Here is a 20,819-nt window from a genome sequence, read left to right on the forward strand (position 1 = left end):
GTTTTCCATGGCCACTTGTTTGACACTCGCATCTCAGGAAAAGTATGAAATATTTTACTAACCAAATAAACAATAAAATTAATATAATATTAATGTAATTTTGGAAAATTTACTAATAAGAAATGAGGTCACAATTATTTATAGAGTGATAAATGTGACCATTATTCATATATGAATCAACATTTAATGATTGTACAATTTTATCACTTTCTTAGAATGATTACTCATCTTTGAATTTGGCATACTTTTAAACTTCTTTAGTCTCACTTTTCTTATTTAGTGCATCTGGTTGTTTGTTCCTTGTGCACACACTTCATGTTTACAATTTTTGTTTGTTCTTGTGCACATATGACATGCTTACAATTTATGTGTTATCTTTGCACACCAAATTCCATGCATACTTTGATGTTGAATGTCTTGATTCTCTTGCATTGATTTACCAATAGTTTGTGGTTCAATAATGATGAGGATGGTGGCATGTGAGGCTATTCATCAAGATTCAATTATCCTAAATATAAAAATAAGTGATCCAAGCTAATTCTAAGTCATATGTAATATTTATAGAACATCATTCCATTATTGTGACGACACAACCAAATAAAAATGATCATGCTTAATAATTTCTCCCATTTCAAACATTTCACTTGCATAAGCAGCCCCTTCTGCTCCCTAATATATTTTGCATCAGTTATAATGCGACTATTTAGTCAAGAAAATAATTTAATTCCATAAAGCGACGTATATATGTAGAGTTAGATTAATTGCACATACATGCATTTGTGTTGTTAACTATATTAGATCCATATTAACCTCAAATATATTAAGCACCAAGAAGTATTGAATATATTGAGATGCAAATCATTCCAAAAGTACAACAACTTTTGGAAATGTTCCATGTTTCTGTGACTCAAGGAATTTGATCCCTTTGAATGCTTCATTCATTTGGGGTTAAGATTAATTGACATAGGTTATTATTATTCTTCTTTGTGTGTGTGTATTTATTTTTCCCAAGGAAAACCTTGTAGGGAAACTCTCAAGTGTTTTCCCATATTCACAAATGGTACCTAATATACATATGTCAACATGAATTATGATAGCTATCTTCATATGGATATTGAGTGAGCCATGCCATAATGCTAGTTGGCCCAAATACTAAACATTGAAAAATGATAAATGGAAGATGGAAAGCTTATAATGGGGCTTGAAAACAATTGTAAATCAACAGATCTTTTGGATATGGGATAAAAAGAAAAATCTTCTTTAAGACTCTCATCACACCTATTATTTTATATGGACGTGAGATTTTGGGTTGTAGTATCTACAAAGAGTTATGGATGGAGATAGAACCAATCCAAAATTATTTTATAACCTATGATCTCATGATTAAAGGAGATACTCCCTTTCTTATCCTCCTGATTGAAGCAAGATTTTTCCTCATTGAAAGCATGGCCATGACTAGGTATCTTGAGCATAAGAAGAAGTAAAACAACATGGAATCCAAGAGGTTTCCTAAAATAGTTGATAACACTAGCCAAAATCCTCACCTTAGGCTAAGGGGGGATGGCATAAGTACCCAAATTTCTAACCATTGGGAGAATAGATGAAGAGATCATTTTGCAGCACAAGGATAATATTAAAAATATTATTACATCAAAATTTAAGGAGAAATTATGGGGTGATAAAGAGTTAGAGGGAAAAAGGAAACTAAAATATTATAAGGAAGTGATCAACCCCAATATTGAAAATAGAAAATATTAAATTATTTCTTGAATAATGTTAACAATAAAATAAACATTACTAAAACAAGAACAAATTCTTATGAGCTTCATAGTGACACTGGGAGTGGGTCATTTCCCAAAATACTATGGGATAAAAAAAGTATGTCACCTTTGCCACATTAAGATGATTGAAGATGAAAAGGATTTTCACTTAGATTGTCCATCTTATACTTACATTCAATCTAATTTCTCTAATTTCAAAATATTTGTAGCACTACAAATTTTATTGACCTTTTAATTCAACAAAACTATGGTGATCTTGGAAGCTTTCCCTCAATACTTCTCAATGCTTTTCTTGCATAGAAATAAAATGCTAAAGAATTCCAAACAATCTCTTCCCTTCCTAAAGTCTAATAAACCATATCAATATTAGTGTACATTAATCATCATCATCAATTAATCCATACTAAAATCCTACATTAAACTCAAAGTACTCTATCGCTCAAACTAACCAAAATATATATATATATATTAATTAACTAAATCAATTTTTTTTTAAATTATACTCTCTTAAAGTAAGTTGTAAAATTCACCTTTCAACTTAATTATATTATATTAATAATTTTCCTTATTAAATATATATAAACTATATATATTACCAATTTCCTAATTAAATATATATAAACTATATATATTACCAATACTATTTTAGAAAGTATATTTTCCTACTCAAATAATCTATCCTATTAAAATAATTATCTATTATAATAGTAAAATATATAAAAACTATATATTTATACTACATTTATTATTTTAAAAAAAATTAATAATATATTATTAAAAATAAAAATATCTATTAATTACAAATATTATATTAAAAATATATAAAAATTAATTAGAAAGTATCGATAAATTCAAACTAAAAATATGGAAAATAACAGCACTTTAAAAACTCAATAATAATTTCAAAACATTTACACCACCTATTTATCTAACACACGAAGAAAACAAGACTCTAGGGAAGAGAATAATAACAGACACCAAGAAACGTTCGATATATGTGTATGAATTTTACGTGTAATGCAACCCTCGTTATATGTGTATGAATTTTACGTGTAAGACACCTCAACAAGAAATTTATGTTTAACGCTCATTAACCATCTACAACGAATCGATAATACACACTGTATCCTACAGGTATTATAAGAATAAGGTGACAACCGCCATATTATTGTAAGCCAATATGAACAAGGATTGCAGGCAATGGCAGTCCCTGCCGGTTTGAAACCACATTTTACATTTGCGATAATGCATATCTAAGGTAATTAAGGAATTTGCAAAATGTATATAATAGATAAGACATAGTCAAACATTATTGTCAAAGTTATTATGCACAAAAACATCATTGTCAACGCTGAAGCCTGCCCGATCACTCATTGAACCTTGCCCGAGTTCATCCGGTTGCTATTCACAGCTGAAGTCCTCTCGGGATGAAGGGAACAGGCACCGTTGTAGGACCTCAAACACTACAGAGAATGCAGAAATGTTTTCATTGTAGCTACCCAAATAAGATAATAATCATAGCGAGCCCTGGTAGGCTTGGGAACAAAGGTTAGACAGCATTCATCAGATCCTTGAACATTTGCAAACTTGCTAAAAGATCTATCCATTCAAAACCATAGGAAAAAGAGTTGTACATTATAAAGACTACACCATCAGCAATTTTTCCAACCTTTCATCGAATATTTCCAGGCTGAAAACAAAGAAGGAATACAATGGGCAGTCACAAAAAGCTGCCTCTCATGATCCGTGCACTGGGAATCAAATTCCTCTGTGATAGTTGTTGCAAGTCGTGGACTTTGAACAACATTTACTTTATTGGAATGTTCTGTAGTCACATTTCTTCCAGTGACAGAACCTACAGCAGAACTATCTCTAAGAAGTGTTTTCACTGAAATAATTCAAAACAATCGCTTGCACTACAAGGGAAAACTAAAAAATTCTTGAACTAAGGGAAAAATAAAACAAGGTAACATAATTTCTAATCTTTTACAATTACCTGATTTTTTTGGATATGCATTTCACTTGAGACAACATCAAGAATAAAATGCCGAAACAGGTCAATGGGACTGAAAGTACAATCCAGTAGCAACATATAGGACTAATATTCAAACTATTTATAATGAAAACAAATTCATTTCCACGCCTTTTCTCCTCTCAAATTTATTGAGTTCTCACTTACTTTTCCCACGTTTACCCGTTGTTGTGGCTGAACATGTTTCATAGTAACAAGCATGCCAGTGCATTGATTAGCCCTAAGCATTGACTCACATAATATCATAAGCAATAATCAATGAAATATGATGACATATGTAATAATGGAAGCGGTGCATCAAATGTTATCCTCACACAAGCAGTAATCATCCTGGTCTAATGATACATATTCCAACCATCAGTGATTAAGAACTTAGCATTAGCGGGATTAACTACTACTTATTGAACATGAATAAAGAGCGTAATTACATATATAAGGAATTACAGCCATGTCTTTCTGTGAAAAAAATGAGTCCGAACCGCTTTTCCATCCTTTTTTCCTCTAACATGATAAGAACATCTATAAATGAGAACCAAAACGGAGCCGGAAAAGAAAATCCAAGGTCTTCAAAACATATTTTTGTAATAGAAGAATACGAAATATGCTAGTAGTTTTCTCAACCTTTCATTTAGGACCTCAACATTTTACTGCTCCTGGTTGGCTCGATGAATCCCCCGCTCTACAGCAATGTGGCGACTATGGATGAGGTTCTAGTTGAATCATGTCAAGTTTAGTCACAGTACTTACTAACTAAAAATAACCTTATGATCTCATTCTTCCAGTAAAAAAAAAAAAACCTTAATTAAAAAAAATGTAATTAAGGAATAAGTAAAGTTAAATTAAACCAAAACAAAACCAAACCAAGTGGATCTTGCATGCAGTAGCCAAGTGGCTGCCCCTTCTGGATCTTCGGCCTTCTGCTCTAACATGAGACTGTTGGTATCAATTTTATGAAATCGATTTCCCTATCCGCCAATCTTTTGTTGTCCATAAACACCACCAATGCACAAATTTTGTTGTGTGCATTCACAGCTTTAGCTGTATGTATTCACCAAGTGGGTCTTGCATGCAGTAGCCAAGGGCTTTAGCTGTATGTATTCACCAAGTAGTTGTATGTATTCACCAAGTGGGTCTTGCATGCAGTAGCCAAGTGGCTGCCCCTTCTGGATCTTCGGCCTTCTGCTCCAACATGAGACTGTTGGTATCAATTTTATGAAATCGATTTCCCTATCCGCCAATCTTTTGTTGTCCACAAACACCACCAATGCACAACTTTTGTTGTGTGCATTCACAGCTTTAGCTGTATGTACTCACGAGTGCACAACTTTTGTTTTCTGCATTTACTCGTATTGGAGCAAGCAACACCGATTACAGTTTTATGGTGGTGATATGAAAGGAGGTAACATTCATTGGTCCGGTAAGCCAGGGAAAATCCTCCGGACATGCAAAGAAAGCTCAAACGATCCTTTTATGGTATTGTAGCAGAGCACGAGACGATGAAGAGGAATAAATAATGCTAATGCTCCTGAAAACTCCCATAACGCAATGAAATATTGCAATAGGGATTCGACCTGGCAACCTATTTATCATGATTGAAGGTATGGGCTGAAATACTCTTAAATTTGAATCTTTGTTTGTAGAATTTGTCATTGTTTCAGTTGAGTGTATACAACACAATGTTTTCCCTTCAGAACGAGGGCAAGAGGATGAGGATATTGGAGGAAACATCATCTGGGCACAATTTAAAGGGTCTCAGATCCGAAAAGGGTGAAGAATTGAGGAAAAATGATAAACAATTTAGGGTTTCTGGCGCATGAGAGGGTTTGATACCCAAGGTTGAAGAAATGAGGGTTTCCGTAAAGGTCAATGCAGAAAATGTGCGGTGGAAAAATGATAAACATGCTTTCTTTCGCTAGGCGTATGGTTGTATAACCCTGGATCGCAGAAGTCAAATCTGTTATTTGGATCGAGGAGAGAAATCTGAACGCCATTTCTTTCATATGATACCTGAGGGGCCCGTTCCAGAGCCTACTTACGTTCCAAATAATGCATATCCAAAGCCAATTCGAGTTCGACCAGCATCCCTTTGCTCGAGTCCAAATTCATCTGCAGTATGTCGATGAGCTGCCACCTTGACTTCCCCAGGCAAGGAATATCGACAAGCCCTAAGAATTTCCACATGCTCTAGTGGCGCTGACGCAGATGATATTTCAGATTCACTTGAGATTAAACCTCAAGGTAAGCCAGAAAAATTACAATTATTACTACCCATTGATGAGTCACATAATTTCTGAATACATGTTTAGAACTCTATGTTATTGTAATCAGCAAGTCCATGCAAGTACTCGGCACTGCGATCTAGCAACACAATATTTGAGTTTATAGACGACAGAGACATCACGATGAAACAATGCAGGCTATGGCTTCGGTGTAGATCAAAAGAACTCGCCAGAGTTAGGAACGAGTACACAGAGGTGATGCAGGCTATGGCTTCAGTGTAGATCAAAAGAACTCGCCAGAGTTAGGAACGAGTACACAGAGGTGGAAGGCTCCTCCCAAGGTTTTCTGCTTGTCATATAAGCTTTGACAGGGTTCCATACGCTGTGTAAGCTTGGGTGGTAAACACGGGCTCTGACAGGTGGTCAACATGCAAATATCTCTATGAACAAATGTCTAAACGTTGATGCTGCTAGCTTAGGTGCTGGCTAGTCTTGCTTGCTTTGGTGGGTTACGGGTTGAATCGTGTAAATACAAACACAGTGACCTAAACTTTCATGTAAATATGATCGAAACTTTACATATCCAAGGAAACTTGACCTCCCAAATAAAACTTTCGATAAAAAAAAGCGACACAATGTTTTTTTAAAACATTGGTTAAATGGATTGGTACGCCTAAATTAATATGAAATCAATCGATATACCAGCGATAAGACCTCCAAAAACAAAACTTTTATAAAACAAAAAATTGACGAAATGTTTTTTTAAAACATTGGTTAAATGAAATCAATCGATATACCAGCGATAAGACCTCCAAAAACAAAACTTTTTATAAAACAAAAAATTGACGAAATGTTTTTTTAAAACATTGATTAAATGGATCGATACGCCTAAATTAATATGGAATTGATATGGATCGCTATAGTCCCATGCTGGAGGCACGGACTAATAAGGTGACAACCGCCATATTATTGTAAGCCAATATTTATCACAGCTAAATGTGGTAAGCCAAATATATTAAGGGAGCGTGCTGATTACAAAAGTTATAGGAATAGTAACCTTTAAAAAGCGTGCTAATTACTCAACTTTTGTTTACAGCATCCGTAACCTTTTATAATAAGTGAATATGATTCACTATGATGGGTTCTTTGCATTTATGTCCATACTAAATCTAAATCTCAGGTTGATGATGAAGGAATAATAATTAAAAAAAAAAATTAAAATTATTTTTAAAAATTTATAATAAATATAATAAAACTTATTTTATTTTATGATATATATCATATTATTAAAATTTATAAAAATTAATTAAATTATAGTTTTATTTTAAATTATTATTAATAGAGGTTTATTCTACAACTGAGTATGATGTGTAATTATGTGTAATTTTGTCCGTTTGTCATCAAAGTTGAAATTTTGTTAATGTCAGACCAAAAAAAATTAAGTAACTAGACAAAATATTTAAATAATATTGGTTCATTAAAAAATTTGCACATGAAGATATTGGATCCTGCTCTACTCATGTTAGATCCATATTTAAGATAGATCTATGCTGGTTTGTAAAAAAATTAATATGAATTTCTCACTTTACAATGAACATTCTTGACTTTATTACAATATCATGGTCCAATGCTATAACTTATCAATATTACATGAATTAATATGAGTTTCTCACTTTACAATGAACATTCTTGACTTTATTACAATATCATGGTCCAATGCTATAACTTATCAATATTACATGAATTAATATGAGTTTCTCACTTTATAATGAACATTCTTGACTTTATTACAATATCATGGTCCAATGCTATAGCTTATCAATATTACATGTCCAAAAAATTGTAATTCATTTTATATACATTTCGTCATATAATAGGTTTTTTTTCAATTAATTAATTTAACTAACACAACCACATTAGTAAATATGGTTGGAATGTGGTTGGTGTACCTCCAATGTATCATTTTCCATCATTTATATGCCAATTAATTTTTATAAAAAAGACTAACTAACATAATTTAAAATTACTTATATTACAATTTATATTAATGTATTTATTATTTGAAATCGAATTTATTGACAAGATTAAGAAACATATCTTTAAAAAAATAACACTAATATTTAAATATTTATTCTATACTGTAGCAAAATTAAAAGCACATTTATTTTATTTTATAAAGGAAATTATTTATTTCATATTATTTTATGTAATCATATTTATTTATTTCTGTCTTATTTTAATTTATTTTTGTATTTATTATTTTTTGATAATAATAATTTCTAAAATTACAATTTAATTAAAAAATATCAACATTTTTTAATCGTTTTCATAATTTATATAATACTTCCTTACTTTAAAATTTTTACTTCTATTCTAAAAAATATGATTATTCAAATGTAACCATAAATTGATTTGAACCTCCTCCTCATGTTTAGTTGCATGCTCGAAAATCCATGAATAAATATTAGGTTAGTTAATTCCAAAATACAAAAATTCATTTGATAAATTTTTATTTATCTCAATCTATACTAGCATTTGCACCAGATGTTGCAAAGGAAACGCCGTAAGGCATAAATTGAAGAACACAAATACAACAAAAGAATACTTTGATAAAGAATAAAAATATATTGAATGCTCAAATCTACCACTGTCTTTCGCGGACCCTGAATAGGCGAATCCACTACTTACGCACATTAAAGATTATTTATAACCCAGTAATTACTTAGATCAGCTTAAGTGTTTGATAACTTCAACATACAACAAGATAATATTCGCGTAAACAGTTAACAGTAATTGCGTTCATATAATAGTATAAATCGTGTAAAATCGCACATCAATACATCATTATTTCATAAGTCCAACATTCATCATAACATAAAACGCATTCATTCATAACAAAAGTAAATAGGAAAAACACAGGAATTTCTGCAATAATATTCTTTATTAATACTTGGTTTAGCTTACAGACTCAAGACTTCCTTGCACACTCAGCTACAAGAGTCTACGCACTCAGCTGCGGACTCTACTCTAGGCCTCTGCGCACACAGTTGCAGAGTATTTCTTCTTACTCTTCTTCTCTAACTCTTTAGACTTCTCTCATAGACCAAACTTCATTACTTGCCTTAGACATCCTAAGACACACCTATTAATAGAATCCCATTGTCTGCGGACCATGGGTAGATCCTCAAAAAGCCGACTCAACTTACATAAAGAAGGGTAAAACCTTTTATGACTCTTTAATTATATACATGCTCCGCGACCACAACTTGCGGAGACTTTACATATTTATACCACAAAACTTGGGCTTTTGCCCCAAAATTGACCCTAGGGGACCCCATCCCAACAATGATGAATGTTATGTTGGGATTTTTTTCTTAATGATTTTAGATATAGGGTTCCTTACACTATCCCCTCATCCCCATGAATTTACCTAAAATTTTAGGGGTTTCTCTAGACATCCCCGTGTCTGTTTCCTCTCTCCCACACTTATACATCTTAGGAACTTGGTGGAAAACTAAGTCTTTGCATTTCTTTTATACAATATGAAGAAATATATGAAATTTCAGTGTTTTATATAATAATAATAAATGTTATATTCAAATTTTAAAAAAAATAAATAAAAATAAAAATAAAAATAAATAAAAAAATAAAAATAAAAAAATACGACTATTGTTTTGACATACAACATTAAGATTTAAGCATAAAATTAAATCAATGTTTAAAGTAGAACATCATATAAAAATTTCTAGACTTGAAAGGTAGGACATCAAATTCCAACCATGCATAGAATGACATTGTTTAATAACAATATATCATTTTATTTTTATAAACCATTAATATACTAAAATTTTCTACATTTGAAAAGTAGGACATCAAATTTCAACCATGCATAAAATGAATTGTTAAAGAACAAGATATCATTTTAGTTTTGTATTCTAGGAATATACTAAAGCTTTAGGAAGCTTGATAAAATAGTTGTATACAATAAAGGATTATTGAAGAATTTGAAAAGGATGACTAAAGAATTTGAGAAGGAACAATTGTGTACATTAAGAGATCAACTAAAGAATTAAAATTTGAACATTAGATGAAATGAGTATTTAAATTAGAACTTCTCATAAAAAATTCTTAACTTGTGAGGTAGGATATCAAATTTCAACCCTACATAGAATGACCTTGTTTAATAATAAAATACCATTTTAGTTTTCCAACCCAGGAACATATTAAGGTTCTTAGGAAGCTTATAAAACAATTATGTACTTTAAGAGATCCTTGAAGAATTTGAGAAGGACAAAAAGAGCAAGTTGTTCCACATAAATGTCAGTTACTTTATGTATAGAGTTTCCAACATGATAGGAAACATGTATGTACAGAGTTTCTCTTTTGTGGTTTCTTCAATTATTTTAAGGATTAGCTCTCAAAATGACTAAACTATTGTAAAAAATTTACTTCAAAAGAATTGAATAAGAAACACAATAATTCACAAAAATACAATCATAACACACATAAACACATTGAATTGTTTATTCCATCTAGTTCAATGTGAATTTAGACATGGAGGTTTTCGACTAAAGATAAATATACTATTCCATTGAGACTTCAAGCCAACAACAACTTAACTCCACATTCTATTCTAGGAAAAAATCTTGTTGGAGAGAATCTCTCATATCCAACTAAGATTCAACAACCTCCACAATAATAGACAAGGCATATATGTGTAGATAATGAGGAATACTCATTAGGCACACCAACAACGACTATTGAAAAATAATAAACCAGCTAGCGAGCACTAGAGTCATATTTTCTAAGAAAACCAAGATTGTCATTCAATATTTCATAATTTAAGCTGCCGTGATTTTGCTTGTGGCAAACATGAAGCACAAAAGCTCGTATTTTGAAGTATACGACTCATAAAGTTTGTTTCAAATATCACTTTAAGACTAGGATGCCTCTAGAATAAAAAAATATAATATTGAACAATTTGTAAGGGTCCAAAGAACAATTTGGAGAGAGCTAGTGAAATTTTAGAAAATTCCAATATGGTGATGATGATGAAGATAATGAAAAAAAGAACGTCCATTAACACTTATATGATCTATCCTAACTTAAAAAGAAAAAAATAAAAAAATAATTGAGATTTTTTAATACATTGTTTCCTACCATAAACATCATATATTAAATGCTATAAAAGCATTTTTGGAAGTGAATATAAACATAAATATCAAATTTGTATAAGAAAATCATGCCTAAAATATACCGCATTGTTTTCATAAAATTGAGTTTCAATTCTTGGTTCTATGAGACGTTCATAGGAGTGTAGGTGTTGAGTAGAATTTGAGATTCAAGTATTGATTCCCTGCTTTCCCGCCTCTGCAGAAAACTCTTGTACCAATGAGCAGATAGTTTGGGATAACGCTTCAAATTGTCATTGAAGTCCACATAATGAAGACCAAAACGCCAAGTGTAACTACTCAAAACTTCAAAGTCATTTAAGTCCACATAATGAAGACCAAAACGCCAAGTGTAACCACTCAAAACTTCAAAGTCATCTAGGAAAGACCATATAAAGTATCCACGGATGTCTGACCCATTCCTGCCACAATGAATAAACGTTTTATGTCTGAGAGATATTCATCATTTCACAAATTCCTGCCACAATGAATAAACGTTTTATGTTTCAGAAATGGTATACCTTATTGCTGCAAGCACATACTGAAGGACCTCTTGATGGAGATCCATCCTGAATTGGTCATTCAAAGCCTCAGAAAGGGGAATAGAAGAATTATTAGGCTCTGAAAATCCTGTCCAGACATGAAAGCTGATATTGTAAGTCCAGAACAGATAATTAGATGGTCAATGATCAAAAAGTGTAGCACCAATCTGCGTATATTTTCTTGAACCTGCATAAATCTTAAGTGTACAGAGAGCTCTCATTGAGGACCTGAAAACCTAACTTGTGGTAGAGGAATAACATAAGAAGAGTGCCCACCATTTTCATGCACAATAATAGGAATATTATGGGAACGGTCCTCAATATATTCAAGCACTGCCTGCATGCTTTGTGGTACAACTGGCATACCCAAAAATGATCTCTGCCACAAATTTCAGCATGAGGTAAATATTTTTTTGTCAAGATATAAACATACTTAGAACAAATTTTTTACAATTTATAAAAAGTTTAGTTTGGATTCTATTTGTCTCTCAGTTTAGAATTATGTTTCTAAACTAAGGCATAGTTTAAATCCAAAATTTCTATCGAACTGTAAAAATCTACATACTCATATTTATAAAAAGCTCCTGCTAAAAAGAAAAAGAAAACATATGATTATAATAGGACATGTGATTCTTCAAAATCTTCTTACATCGACGCTGATGGGAATTCCATCTCGTTCCACTGCATTCATCAAGCAGTACAGAACAACCATAAAATGTTCTTAATACCAATGTTCTTGCAATGTATCACTTTTGAATTTAAAATAACATAAAACTTCAACGGATCAAAACCATTTTCCTTTATGATTTGAAGACAGTAATGTTATTCTTCATAGATTTAAGGAGGCCAAGTTGAAAGGCTGTTAGAAGATGAGATTTATTGAGTTAAATCTATTTGTGAGAATGACTCTCGTACCTGCAGTTCCAATGGACATATCTTGAGCATAGTCTCTTGACATAAGTTCACCTTTTCTTGGAACATCAAAACAATACCTGGTAACATAGTGATTGACACCAATGAAGTCCAATGACCCTTGTAACTTTTGAGCCTGTTCCTTTGTAAATGAAGGTAACCGAGAACCCACTATATTCCTCATGCTCCCTGGATAGTCTCCAGAAACAAATGGGTCTAAAAGCCTAGATTTTGGAAAAAGAAATTAATTTAGGGTGGTTGTCTGCCCTCAACCAAACAAAAGTACACCTATTTGCATCCACTTCAACAATATAGCTATTAATTATTTGAATCACTACGAAAACCCCAACTGAAAAAGAGGAGAAATAACAATTGGTGAGACTGCTCTATGGTACTCAAGGTTCTGGAAACATAAGTTAACTTGAAAATTCATTGTTAAAGAAATCACTCACCAGCCCACCATAAAATCATTTTCTCTTTGAGTAGCAGCCACATCTGTGGATTTATTGGTAAGAGGTATCATCCAATGTACTAAAATTACTAATCCAATCCAGCCCTTTTGCTTTTCCTGCATTCATCGAGAAATTTATAAAATCTCATAGAATGAATGGAGATGAACATAGATCAGAGAGGAAAAGAACCCGATAGGTTTTCTTGTACAGCTCCACAACAGCTATATGTGATAGCAAAACATGGTGACCAACAATATATGGCTCAACAGTTGAGTTTCCAGCAGTACAATTTCCAAATGGTTGGGAACATCTTTGAGGTGGGAAAACGCCGTCATCATATCCTGCAGTGCCAAAAACATTGGGCTCATTGAAAGTGGACCAATATTTCACTCGATCACCAAACTCTCTGAAACACACATCTGCATAACCTTTAAAATCCTCCCTGCATAAGATTGAAGTAGATTAGAGAACTCTGCTTCTCTAACCCTAAGATTATTAATGCACCAATAATTGATGCTTTGACTTGTGTGTCAACCCACATGGGAAGAAAAACAAGAACAGGAGATGAGGGATCTAACTTAGCAGGCCCTGTTTCTCTCGATTGCTGTGCAATGAGGGATATAACTTTGCTACCACCTAACCATGGATGTAGAGGATCTAATCAAGATAAATGCTCAGATTCTTCATTTTACTACCCAATACCCACTACTCACAAATCTACCACCGAATTTTCCAGACTGAGGAATAATTGAAATTCTCGGCTTAAAGAAAGGCAAATGCTGCATGGTTAACCTCTTTCTCAATGATTACTGGCGCTCCATATTCGTAAGCCGCCTGCTATCAGATAAAAAAGAAAAAAGAAAAACACTGAACATAAATTTACAGGAATGGAGGATGTATATCACTTCACATCGTTGCATGAAATTTTTAAAATCAAATCAATTCCCCATTTATTGAGCCAATCTTATTTGTAACCAATAATCAGAGGGATAGACACAAAGAATTTTCAGATAAATATACTCTGCGTTACCTGTGTCGCCTCATCATTCAATTGTTGGAACTCTGCACTCGCCGTACATTCCTTCAACCTGTTTAAACCCTCTTCCATATATATATATATACACGAAATCTAATATGGATCTACGATTCTATACTATTTTAACTTGCAGAGTTGTAACCTATAGAATTGAGATAAAAACAAACGTCAACAATTCATATAGAGCAACCAACCTGGAGCTGAGGAGTTTTCCATGGCAAAATTAGCACTACCAATTTTTTTGAGTTTACTGAGGCCATTCTTAGGGCAAGGCCCTGTGAAAGTACCGTTACACTACTTATCCAACAACCCATTTGCTCTTATTTCTCCCTCTATGTAAACAGATAGGGTTATTCAGAGTTAGTGATACCCAAATCCTAGCAACTGAAATGGGAGATATCACTTACTTGAAATTTAACAGCATCATGATGGAGGATTACGAAACCTTAGCACTTCTATTGATTCTGAAATTGTCCACTAGGTCAACTGAAACTCCTGCCCCTGCCTCTGCCATTGGCCCTGCTGCATGCTCTATTACTGGCTGTCTTAATGAAATTAGCCATGCCACTGGATCTACTAAATCTCCATCTATCACTAGTAGTGCTTAAAGAAGGGTTGTTGTTGGAACCCAGTAAACAGCTCCAAGTCCTGAGTAAACAAGGTCTCAGAATGTGTTGCCTGGCAGTCTCCACCTCTCAGAGAACAAAAACACACCAAACAGATGACAATGGACAAGACAGCCATGCAGATTATGGGGAAATAGATTGAATTCGGCGAGAGGATGAGTACAACGTCGGATTTTCTGATGCCAAGGCCGGCTAAACCAGCGGCAAGTGACTTTACGCTCTGCCATAGTTGGGGAAATGTGGTGGTTTCCCCAGTGGCAGAGTCGATGAGGGCTATGCGGCCATTGTGGCGAAGCGAGGAGACGTAGGTGGGGAGATCCAGGAATTCGTCTTGGGGAAAATCCACTGGTTTTTGATTGCTGTAGTAAGTCTGGTTGGAGCTACAATATCCGCTACGGAGATTGATCTAGACACCCATTACTCTGTGAAATAACTTTGTTCGCTTCAGCTTCCCAGTGCAGGCTCATTCCAAACCCTGTGACGGTTGTGGTGACGTGAGGTTATCGTGAACAGTTACAACCACTCAACTACCTTCCCTTAATCGAACGATTAACAATACTCTAATCGTCTAACACATAATCTAACAGCACTCAAAGGGAAACGCCTTAAGGCGTAATTATTCTTACACCATTTTTTCACTCGTGTATTAATTGTAAACTAGAACTAGTAAATCTACACATAACATTGCATTTTATTGCCTATGGAAGGGATTAAAACAATCAGCGAAATGACGGTCTCATTCCATACTAGAAAATTTAGATTAAACTGGGTCTCTGTGGCCATCACTAGAATAGAACATAAGACACCCATGCTGACATTGAACTTGGCGCTAGTGGATGCGTGAGTGCCTTGGTTTATCTCCAATCATTCAGAAGATTGGTTTTCTCAATACAATATTTGATTTTGTGGCTTTTCTTATCTTAACAATGAATTTCACTAAAACTCATTGGGGAAGGAAAATTACATGAAGAGACATTAATTCTCAAGATAATGAGGATTTGAAATTTAAATATGTCCTTAAATTAGTATACCTACGGTGTAAATAGACAACTTCCTAGTTGAAAGAAGTGGAAATGATTATTGAAAAGTAATTGGTATCTTGATGAAAATATGACACTAATAGTATTGGTGAGATAACCTAGATCCAAGATGGATGTTGAATAATCTTATTTCATTGTTGGTATTCATTGTTTATACAAGTAAATGACATTGATTTTTCTAAATGAATCGTGATAAGAACGTTTGTAGTTTATTATTGCTCTATATTTGATATGTAGTGAGGTGATTCGCATATTTATGATGTTATGATATGAGGTTATATTGACATGTAGTTAGTTTATTATGTGATGTCATGTTATATCTTTGATGCAAATATGTTAATGTTATAACCTATGGTGGTATTTCAGAAGGTGAAGCATGTGATAATTGCATGTAGATTTTATGACATGCATGACCATTCAATTCATTATTATTCAGAATGTTATGATTAACAATGATGTTATGTTCTCATGATTACATGCAAGACTTGGCATGTGGATTATTTTCTATGATATAATGATTATAACTAATACATTAGTTACATGTAGAGATGTGGTGACTGACAGGAACTCCACAAATCGAACGAGAGGGTCAGGTTATTTGATGATCTCGTAGGACCCCATATCTGCGAAGGAGAATATGTAACACCATATATGCTGGGGACAAACTCAATCAACACTACATATGCCAGTGGTTCCTTTGTCTTGTATATCTCTTGATGGATAGCTCTTGAAGGACTATTGGACCATCTTGAGGAGGCCAAGTGCCTCTTATTGAATTGGGATGCCGAAGTCTGGTGCGGGTGTAAGGACTTTGATGTCTAGGGCTATGCACCTTATTGAGTGTGGAGGGAGTGGGCCAGCCTTGCGAGACGCTCGGAGTCATTGAGTACTGGGACTGGATGCCTGCCTTGGGGCAGAAGAGGTCTGAGTCAATTGCGAGCCTTGGGCTATGGAACAGACCGATGAGGCTTATGCGTGGTTTTGAAAGTGGAAAAAGGATAGTGATTCCTTGGGATTTCTCGGGTGTTGTGGAAACTTTTGATGCTTGCTGGTTATACTAGTTTAGCAGAGAGTGTAGGGAAAACGTGAAGTAATAAATAACTAAATAAATAAAATGTTAAATGATTCAACTTAACTTCGGGACGAAGTTCCTTAAAGAGGGGGAGTATGTAATGTCCCCTAATAATAATAAAAATAATAAATAAATAAATAAAATAATATAATATTAAAATATAAGTAAATAAATAATAAACAATAAAGAAAAGATAATAATGATAAATAAATAGTAAAATAAAGGAAGAAAATATAATAATAGTAAATAAATAATAAATAATAAAGAAAAGATAATAATAGTAAATAAATAATAAATAATAAAGAAAAGATAATAATAGTAAATAAATAATAAATAATGAGGGTAATATAATAATAATAAATAAATAAAATAGTAAATAACAAACTAGAGTTCTAAATAAATATAGATAAAAGCAAACTATAAAACTAGTAAAAATAAGTAAAGTTAACAAAAAAATAAAAAAGAATAATATAAGAAAGAGTTAAATTAATAGAAATATTAAATTAAGTAAAACTTGAAATAAAGAAATAAAAGTTGCATGTTGACACATGGAATGTGTACATGCGATCCCCTTTCCTTTTTTTTGTATATTTAATGGGCGATGAGGAATATAAGATTCATCATTCCTTCATCCATTCTCTTGGGAGAAAGGTGTTGTGAGACAAATGATTCCCTGACAGTAGTACGTTGATTGAGGGCTCGGGGGTGACCATCTATAGAAAGATTATGTGCAGTTTAGCCTACAGTTGGATGGAGATTGGTCCCCAAAACTTTGTTGCAATTAGCGGGATTCAAATAACGTTCAACTCCGAAATCACAAGTAAGGAATATCATCACCACAGGTAAGTCGTCTTTGCTCGTGTTTTTGGAAATTCTATGTTAATTAGTGAAATAGTTGTGTGATGATTATTAATCACATGATTCATCTAATTAGTTGAATATTTTAATTTTGGGGTTGTTACAAATTGACTCAATTCAAACCATATTTCATAAACATGGTTTTGACCTTTAAAAAATTAAAACATTATAAATATGATATTTTGAGTTGCGAAAGTTTAAAACTTAAATCATTTAAAATCTTACATCAACACCCTGTGGTGAAGTTGACTCAGTTCAAACCACTAGTGAAGTATGTCCCCTTATGCAGGCCAAGTGAAGGTGATCACTTGTAAAGTCAGTCATCCATGGTTCTGTGCGCATAAATATATATATGGCAATCCAATTATTTTTCTTGTCCATTATAGCTTGATCAATAGCCCTCAGACTTTTTTATGCATTGCATGTTTATAAACACAGAAACACTTCCATATGTAATAAGGTCGAGTGAAGGTGATCACTTATAAATTCAGTCATCCATGGTTTTGTGCCCATATATATATATATATATGGAAATCCAATTATTAGTCCCTATCAAAGTACTATAGGGGCTATAGCAATCGGTAAACGTTGACCCAATATTAATTTGGGTTGACAAACCAATGTATTTAAGCTTTTAACCAAAGTTTTAGCAAAATTATTCTATCAAACAAAATTTTATCCAAAGTTTCAGTTTGTACCTCTTATTGCGAGAAATAATGTATGATTTATGTGATTGTTATTAAAACTTAGGATAACCTGCACTAAAGAGTTTAAAACATTTATGAATTTGAACTAATGCTAACTTTCAAGTTAGCATTAGTCTGAAACATTTAATCTAGCCCTTTTTATATACAAAGTTATGTAGGCGTCACCTACTGCTCAACACCTGCCTCGTTTTCCGCTCAAAACCTGCATCCTTCCTCATCTACTACCTCAACACTTGCATCCTAATCTTTCAGTTTGTACCTTGTTTTTAGTGAGTAACTTGTATTTTAATACATTGAACATGATCGTGCAAGTTTATTTTGGAAGTGATTTCACTTCAATCTTGTTGTGCGTCTTAGAATTGATTTCACTGAACCACATGTATACCTTTTATAATGTGGTTTTCCTTATCTAGTTAGATTATTTTCTTCTACAATGGTTTGAATTGTATTATCACTCTACAAGAAAGATTTTCACAACCTGAAGTGCATTGTGTTGTCTTTTGAACTGTATTATCACTTTGTAGGAAAGGGCTTCACATCTTGAAGTGCATTGTATCCTTGCTCTTCAAGAAGGTTTTCACAACTTGAAGCAATCTAAAGCCCAGTTCTTAACCCTCTACAACATCTGAGCCTACCTGCCACTATAGGTTAGTTTCCATTTTCTTACTGTTGAGTGTGTATTTATCTAATTTCTCAAGGATTCTAACTTCATGAATTTTGTAAAAGGACATATTGTGCACAATACCAAGGAGAGAATAAAGGATAACATAAGTCTGAATATGCAAAAGATTGACCTGAAAATTATTTCGCAAGCAGGAAAATGAAGAAGTGTTGGCACCTCGTTGTCTTGAGTAGCTCAATTACACTACTCAAGGAATACATTGGTTGAAACAAGCTCTAACCTGATCACTAGGTTTCATTCATTCATAAACCCCCTATAACAATTTCCCTTATCCTTCCATTAGGTCTCCCCGCCAACTCACCAAGGGAGAACACACAACAAGCCTTAGTTATCACCTCAGAAGAACACACCCTAGCCCTAGGTTTAGAGGGCTTAGTGAAATAAACCTCTCACTCAATGCCAGGAACATGAAGTTGCGCCTCCTCCTAAATATTTCCATGGCTGATAAGCAAGCATATCATTACATCTAATATATAAGGAAGCAGCATGTTTCATTACTTATCCATCAATGCATGCTAGCTTACCCCCTAGGGGTTCTCTCCTTATGGATTATGGCAGAAAACAATTTTTAAAAAAATGGAAGAAAAGAGTTAATGGCAGAAATTAATAGAAGAACAAAGTTACCTACTCTAAGGAAGCAACTTTTCCAGTAACCCTCTCTAATTTTCCCTTTACCCCATCCATTTCACCTTTTGGAATAGGTTTTGTTTGTATTTCTCTGTTTTCACTTGAATTCCAAGATACTAAAGAAGGAGCGTTCGCATTTGATCTCATGCTCTTCCTCGCGTTCCTTATTCTCATGCTCTCTCTCTCTCAGGGGTGGTAGGTGAGTGAGTCAAGGGAGGAAGAATCATTGAGTCCCCCTGCAATTATGAGATCTCCCTAAACCTTTTCTCAATGATATTAAACGTTGAGTCAAAGCTTCATCTTTTCATGATATTGAATATAGAATTTCTCCTTGAAATCAAACAGGGGAGAAAAAAAATGAACGTATTCAAAAATGATTGAATGCACAGAATAAAATGTTGAGATTCTAGTATTTTTCTACTACCTGCGAGGAACTGGGGATGGTTTTGTCTTGAAGAGGAGATGAAGCTAAAGAATTCCATTGGACCACTCCTTGTAGAAATCTGGCAAACAGGGTAATACTGAGGAACCAAAAATACATCCCCAACACCAATGTTAAAATCTATCCCCTCTGTGATTGCTTGTTAGCTCATCACTGGATAGTGAGGTTTTTTTTACAGACGGTGGTAGAAAGACACACCCCTGTGGGAATATATATTGTGAAAATGTAATGTCGTGATGGTTACGCAATGATTGGATCAACGCTTATCTTTACAGGGAACACATAAACCCTCGTAAGTTGGATCTCGCCATAAGATTCTCTTCCTTTAGTGGAAATGTGCATCCTTTGGTGCAAGCAGAGAGACACCTTCATGGTCAGTTCATCTATTGGTGCAACCTTACGTCCCAATTGATTAATTTATCTGTGTTTCTAGTTTCATTGGTTTTAGACTTGCAACCTCGAGCTAATATTTTTGAGGTGATTGGGCATTTAGCAGTTTGAGTGTCTGCTTGGCTTAGGTTCCATTTCATTTCTTTTTTCAAATAAACTCCCATAGTTGTCTTTCTAGGGAAGTAAAAAATAAACAAATTTGTCTACAGCAAAGTGGGTGTAACACACCT

General features: G+C 33.5%; 1 protein-coding gene across 1 annotated transcript; it reads right to left on the minus strand.

Moving 5' to 3' along the window:
* Nucleotides 1-11,193: 11,193 nt before the first annotated feature.
* LOC149154728 (coniferin beta-glucosidase-like) lies at nt 11,194-12,124 on the minus strand. Its single transcript, XM_089438157.1, has 3 exons — nt 12,022-12,124; nt 11,725-11,833; nt 11,194-11,625 (listed from the first exon to the last, which is right to left on the minus strand). The coding sequence occupies exons 1-3, from the start codon at nt 12,107-12,109 to the stop codon at nt 11,328-11,330; spliced, it is 495 nt and encodes a 164-aa protein (XP_089294283.1). The 5' UTR covers nt 12,110-12,124; the 3' UTR covers nt 11,194-11,327.
* Between the last annotated feature and the right edge of the window lie 8,695 nt (nt 12,125-20,819).

The sequence above is a fragment of the Pinus tabuliformis genome, chromosome 9 (genome assembly GCF_031772625.1).
Source record: "Pinus tabuliformis cultivar Carrire ecotype Pingquan chromosome 9, CPIR1, whole genome shotgun sequence".
Taxonomy (NCBI): Eukaryota; Viridiplantae; Streptophyta; class Pinopsida; order Pinales; family Pinaceae; genus Pinus; species Pinus tabuliformis.

Excerpts from the sequence above, each read along its gene's own strand:
- LOC149154728 (XM_089438157.1), bottom strand. The coding sequence starts at position 12,109 with ATGCCAGTTGTACCACAAAGCATGCAGGCAGTGCTTGAATATATTGAG. Across the intron at positions 11,834-12,021 it reads TATTATTGTGCATGAAAATG|GATTTTCAGAGCCTAATAAT; the intron begins GTGGGCACTCTT and ends ATGTCTGGACAG. Across the intron at positions 11,626-11,724 it reads TATGTGCTTGCAGCAATAAG|GAATGGGTCAGACATCCGTG; the intron begins GTATACCATTTC and ends TCATTGTGGCAG.